We start from the raw sequence: 6,550 nt of genomic DNA on the forward strand, positions 1-6,550 counted from the left end.
ATGGGCTTTCTGTAGAAGGTGGCACTTGAGTTGAGCTAGAGAAAAGGTAAAAGAAAGATAGAGATTCTATAAGGCAATCCAACATGCATTTGGTAAGCCCCTAGTAAGTGCAAGGTGAGAGGCATCATAGACTACTCAGGCTTGAATTCAAACCATGCTAGTCATATGACCCTAGACTAGTCACCAAACCTCTCAATATTCTCAGACCACTCTTTTAAGACTATATGTAACAGGGGAATTGTGGCCCTGCATAGGTGGAGGGAATTTCTACATTAATTACCAACACCAATAAAATAATAGGTCTGGACCTACCTTTTTCCTCCCTTCTCACCCCCAAACCCCAATGGTAAAAACACTGTGGTGGGTTCTAGGAGTATAAGGATGAAGTAAAATAAACATTCCTTGCCTTCAAGGAGCTTATCAGGGGATATAACATATAAACACAAATGTGTTTTTACATGATGATTTGAAGGACTTAGGACTAACACCTCGGGTTTCCATAGTAGAGAGCACCTGGGCTAAACCTTGGGGAAGCCAGGGATTCTAAGAAGTAGAGGACAGAAGGAATACATTCTAGGCACGGGGAACAGCTGAGCCAAAACATGGAGGTGGAAGATGGAATTGTGACTTTGCCTTGTATAGCAAGCAGTTTATTTTCAGTGAAATGTAATGTGTTCGAAAGGAAGTAATGTGCTCGAAAGGAAGTAAAGTGCAATAAGATTTGAAAACTAGGCTGGAAGCCAGGTAGTAAAGGCAAAGATGAGGCCTTTGTATTTAATCCTAAAGGCAACAGGCCACCACCGAAATCTCTTAGGCAGGGGAATGATAGAAACAATTGTGCTTCAGAAGGATTATTTTGGCAGCTGTATGGAAGATGGATTGGACAGATTCTAGAATCAGCAGTCCAATTGGGAGGCTATTGCAAATGCTCAAGGAAAGAGGGGGAAGTGAAAGGGAACGTGCATTTATTAAACGCATACTACGTGCCAGGTACTTTTTTAAAGCTAGAGCCTCCCCTCTTGAGTGCCTGCAGTTTACTGCGCTCAGCAGCATATCTCATCTGCACACAGATGGCTTGTTGTCTCCGTTGGGTGGGGGGCTCCTTGAGAGCAGCGTCTGTTTTGGCCTTTCTTTGCATCCCCACTGACTAGCACAATGCCTGGCACATGGGAAGGAAGCCCCTAATATTGTTGACTGGCAAGGGGCTGGTCTCGCTTTCGTATCTGTATCCCCAAACCCCTAGGGGAGGGCATGGCACAAACAGTGGGTACTTAATAAAGGCTTCTTGCTTTCAACCTCCACTGGACTGTGGGGTCCAACAAAGACGGGCACGAGCCTCCCAAACTGGCTGTGACGTCATCGCGGGGGTGACGCAACGTAGGCTCGGACAAAAATGATCCACGTAGCCTGCCACTTTAAACCAGCCTCTTCCCCCCCCCGCCCCCCCGGTGGGTGGGTCTGCTCCGGACCTCTAAAGCTTTTCAAGATTTTGCCTTTAGTAAGATGGCAACTCCCTAGGGCTGCCCAGCGTCCTAGAGGAAGCAAAACCGCGGACGCTCCAGGCCTCGCCCACCGATCACCCACGAACGGGAAAGCCTTCCGGTCGTAGGGTGGGCTGCGGCTGCGCGGGAATGACAGGCCAAGGAGGCAGGAGCGGCAAGCGATGTGTTCTTTCCCTCCAACTGCTTATCAGCTCCCGAAGGCCGCCGCGCGACGCTGGCTTCCGCAGGCAGAGCGCGTGCGCAAGACTAGGCGGGGCTTAGGGCTTGGCGGGGCCTAGGGCTTGGCGGAGGCTCCACGTGGGTGGCTCGCGAAGGTTCCAGAGGCGCCTCGCGGTAGAGGAAGGGCGGGGCAATGAGGAGGGGGCGCGGCTCTGGAGGCCCGCAGAGTCCCGTCCGCTCTGTCCTCGCGCAGGCGGCCTAGAGGGCGGCCCGCGAACTTCCGATTTGTGCGCAGGCGGCGCTGGGGGCAGCGGCTTGTGGCGGTCGGTTCCGCGTTCTGAGCCCGGTGCTTGCGGTGTGGGATCCCGGGGCCTCTCCTCTGCGTGGTCGCGGCTCGCGTTACTCCTGGCGGTGGCGGCAAGCCATGGCGGCAGCCCTGGAGGAGGTAAGGCGCTGTGCCCTGGAGCCTTCCCGCCCTTGTGGTCCTCTCAGCGCCCGAGCATCCTCGGGAGCCCTTCCGGACGTGCCCCGGCAGCCCCCTCTCTGCCCGCCGCTCCCCTTCACTCCCCGTTCTTGCAGGGCCCCTTCTGCCCCGCTGCGGTCCGCGGTGGCGCGGCCCCCGAAACCTCGGCTCCTGCGGGAAAGTTCTTCGTGGCCTCGGGGGACCCGGGTGGGAGAGAACCCGGACCGCAGGCGGGTGGTGCCGGGTCCGGTTCGCCCAAAGCGGCCCTTGATACTGCTGGCTTAGTGAAAAATGCAAATCATCCCCGTCGGCTCCTCTCACCGCCTCGTGCCGGGCGGCATTGCAGCTTAGCTCGGACACGGGGGGCTTTCGTCCGGAGCAGGCTGGGTCGGTGGGCCTAAACCCCGGCCACGGTGGCCATTCTAGAAAGCTGAGTCCGTGTTGAGCCTGTGGTAAAGGATTCCGGCAAAAGAAAGCCACGGGCGTCAGGCTGGATGTTTGTAGAGTAAAGGAGGCGAGGAAATGACCTTGGTCCCGGCAGGTTTGTTCTTTGGAGAATTTACTTTGACCGCTGTGTTCCTCCTAACCCAGACGTAGGAAAACTTGGACCAAAAACCGAACGCAATGGTTCAAGATTCAAAAGTTGGGGTCCGCTATTACTAACGGTGCTTTATCCCAGTGAGATTTTGTTTTTCACCATCATAAAGATACACTGAGAATAAAGAAATAGACTCAATTATAACTCTGAATTTAAAGTATGCATAAATCATAATACAAACCTGGACTTGTTAGGCCGCCCACAGTTTTAAACTTTTTCAGTTCTTAGGAGAGGAACAGCCCCTGGGCTTCTGGTGAATTCTGTATTTATGTGTGTCGTTCAGCCTGTGTGATGAAGGGTTAACCCCCAGAGACATCATTGCCCCTTTCAGCTTTGAGTGGTACACAGAACAGTCATAATCAAGAGACCTAGTTTCTAGGTCCTGCTCTGCCACTAATTAATTGTGTGATCTTGGGTAAGTGAACCTCCCAGGCTTCAATTTTCTCATCTGCAAAAGTGAGCAGTTAGACTAGGCTACTTCTAGGAGTGTTAATAATGCATATATTATGCATTAATAACTTTTAAAGTACAAAATGCTTTCCATTCATTATTTGACTTGATCACCACAACATTGTTGTAAGGTATTTAGTACAGGTATTATTTTACAGGTAAAGAAACTGAGGCTCAGAGTTTATGCAGGACTGGAACATGAGTATCAGTTCCAGATCCAGGCATCTTTCCATTGATACAAACAATACAATTTATCACCTGAGTAATTGGAAATATCTATGTCATATATTCATTTTAACCCACATAAATGTTTTTGTCTGTCATTTATTAGGGGTAATCTCTACAGAGCCGCTAGGTGGGGCAGTGGGTAGAATGGGGACCTGGAGTCCGGAAGACTTGTCTTTCTGAGTTCAAATGTGGCCTCAGGCACTTACTAGCTGGGAGACCCTGTTTGCCTCAGTTTCCTCATCTTTAAAATGAGCTGGAGAAGGAAATGGCAAACCACTCCAGTATTTTAGCCAACAAAATCCCAAATGGGGTCATGAAGGACTGAACAGCAATCACTATTCAAATAGATTTTTTTTCCCAACGTGTGAGTTAGTAATCCTGTAACGGCCAACTTGGAAATAAATGTTTTTAATGAGTTATGCATGACTACAAAGTTAGAAATGGTGTATATGACAAAGAAGAGAATGCTGTTGTCCATTCTTCTGGATGTATGTTGCTGTGATCTTGGAATACACAGTCAAAATTGCTGGTCATCTAAAGGCCAATAGATGAGGAATCTCTGGTATAAATAGTTGGAAACATTTTACCAATAAAAAGTTGCACACAGATGGATGAACAACTCCATTAAAGTGTCAAAGCTACCTAGGAGAGATTTGTCAGGATGAATTAAAAGGCGTGGGAAAAAATATAAAGACAAAAATAAAATTGTCCTTTTCCTAAAGGAAGTTACTTTCTAATAGAGAAAACATGTTTACACAGAAGTTTACATCGAATCTGCAGAACAAACATAGTTTGGAGGTGGGGTGGGGGGTGTACAAGCAAATGAAAACTAGGAAATGCTTCATATAGATAATGATACTTGAACTGAGGCTTGAAGGAAACCAGGAGTTGCAAGAGGTGAAGTTTCCGGAGAGAGTGCATTCGGGCATGGAGTGCAGCCAGTACAAAGCCACAAACAGGAGATTGGGTGTCTTGTGTACCAAACAGTAAATCGGCTAGCATATATTGGAATAGAGAGTTTGAGTTCCGGTAGGTAAAGTGTAGTAAGTGTGGAGAGGTAGAAGGGAGCCAGGTTGTGAAGGTATTTAAATGCAAATATATGCCTGTATGTACTTGCTGCCTTGGTAATTGGAAGGATAATGTTGACTTGTTCAATATTTTGGAAGTCTGGAATAGGGGTGGTTTTAGGGGAAAGGATGAGTTCTCTTTTAGACATGTGGATTTGGAAATGTCTAAAGAATATCCAGTTGAAAATGTCCGTTAGGCAGCTGGCAATGTAGGACTAGAGTAAGGAGAGACACTGGGGAGGGAGGGAGGGAGAGAGGGAGATATAATAACTTATCCAGCTCTAATGAAGGATCAAATGACCAAAATTGAGGAAAAAGTCTCAGAATGGAACTTTCTAGTGCATAGCAATGATGAATCAGCAAAGGATATTGATTCTGAAAAAATGGAAGGCCATTTGCCAAGAGGTCCCTCTTTTTCAAAAACTTCCTCCTCATTTCATGTCACCTTCCCCTCCACCCCATCTCACTTAAAAAGCAGCCCTTTTTCTTGCCAAGGCAAGCCCCTCTACATGCACAAGTTATCCCATTCCTTCTTAATAGATTGATTCCTCTCAACTATATTTTTAATCTCTCTCTCTTTCCCTCCCTCTCTCTTTCTGTCTCTCCCCCTTGCTATTTCTCTCTCCTGTTTTCCCCCTCTCCTTTTCATCCCTCCCTCTTTCTGCTGTCTTACCTCCTGGCTGCTTCCCTACTGCCTACAAAATATGCCCTTGTCTCTCCCATCCACAAAAAAATCCTGACTAGATTTGTCCATCTCCATCTGCGATTATATCCTGTCTCTTCTTCCCTTTTACAGCCAAACTCCTAGAGAAGACAGTCAGTGTGTCTCTTTTCCTTTGTTCTCATTCTCTTAACCCTATAGTTTCGACTTCTGATTTCATTCAACTGAAACTGGTCTTTCCAAAATCTAATGGCCTCATCTCAATCCTCATCTTTCTTGACCTCTGATCATCTTCTTGATACTCTCATTTCTCTAGGTTTTGTGACACTATCCTAGTTCTCCTACCTATCACCTCAGTCTTCTTCATCCAGGCCTCATCTGATAACTTGGGACTCTGTCTGGTTCTCTTTTCTCTATACTATTTTATTTGGTGATCTCATTTGTTCCCATGGATTTAATTATCATCTCTGTTGATTGTCATATGTACTTGTCCAGTCCCCTGCTGACCTACAGTCACATGTCTCCAATTTACTCTATGTATATCTTGTTTTTTACATAGTTGTTTTCATATTGTCTCCCCCAGTACACTGTGAACCCCTCGAGAGCAGGGACTGTCTTCCTCCCTTATTTGTATCCAAATCTCTTATCACTGTTATTGGCAAATAGTAGGCACTTGATAAATGCTAATTGACTGACTAACTGTTACACATCTTGAACTGGATGTGCCAAAAATATATTAAATTCAACTAAACTCATTACATTTCTCTCCAAACCCTTTTCTTTCTTGAACTTCCTTATTACTATGAAGGGTACCGCTGCTAGTCACCTAAACTGACAACCTAGGTATCATCCTAGATCTCTCTGCGTATCCAGTCTGTTGCCAAAGCCAGTCAATTATACTTTCATAATACCTCTTGTATATTCCCCTTTCTCTCCTGGCTTTGCCATCATCCCGATGCAGGCTCATATCACCTCATGCCTTGTACTTTTGCAATAGCTTGTTATTTGGTCTCCTTGCCACAAGCCTCCCCTCTCCAGTCCATCCTCCACCTAGCTATCAAAATAACCTTCTAAAAGCACAAGTCTAACATTGTCAACACCACCTACCACCACCACCACCACCACCACCCTCCTTCAGCAAACTCATGTGGCTCCCTATTACCTTCAGGGTCAAATATAAAATTCTTCTACTTGGCTTTTAAAGCCCGTCACAACCTGGCCATACTCTGATCTAGTGACACTGGCCTTCTTGCTGTTCCTCCCACAAGTCACTCCATCTCCCAGCTCTGGGCATTTTCACTGGCCGTCTCATACTGGAATTGTCCCCCTCCTCATATCTGCCTCCTGGTTTCCCTGAAGTTCTAGCTCTACTTCCATCTTCTACAACAAGCATCTTTTGATTCCCCTTAATGCTGATAGTTT

The 6,550-nt window shown here is 46.8% G+C and overlaps 1 protein-coding gene across 1 annotated transcript in view; it reads left to right on the plus strand.

The window, feature by feature from the left end:
• Positions 1-1,961: 1,961 nt before the first annotated feature.
• The window catches only part of CACYBP (calcyclin binding protein), a 16,086-nt gene continuing 11,497 nt past the window's right edge, over positions 1,962-6,550 (plus strand). Inside the window, exon 1 of the mRNA XM_027868559.1 lies at positions 1,962-2,106. Within this exon, the coding sequence (XP_027724360.1) occupies positions 2,086-2,106 (21 nt within the window). The 5' untranslated portion in view covers positions 1,962-2,085. The remainder of the gene's footprint in view (positions 2,107-6,550) is intronic.

This window comes from Vombatus ursinus, unplaced genomic scaffold, assembly GCF_900497805.2.
Source record: "Vombatus ursinus unplaced genomic scaffold, bare-nosed wombat genome assembly UNPS02014789.1, whole genome shotgun sequence".
Classification (NCBI taxonomy): domain Eukaryota; kingdom Metazoa; phylum Chordata; class Mammalia; order Diprotodontia; family Vombatidae; genus Vombatus; species Vombatus ursinus.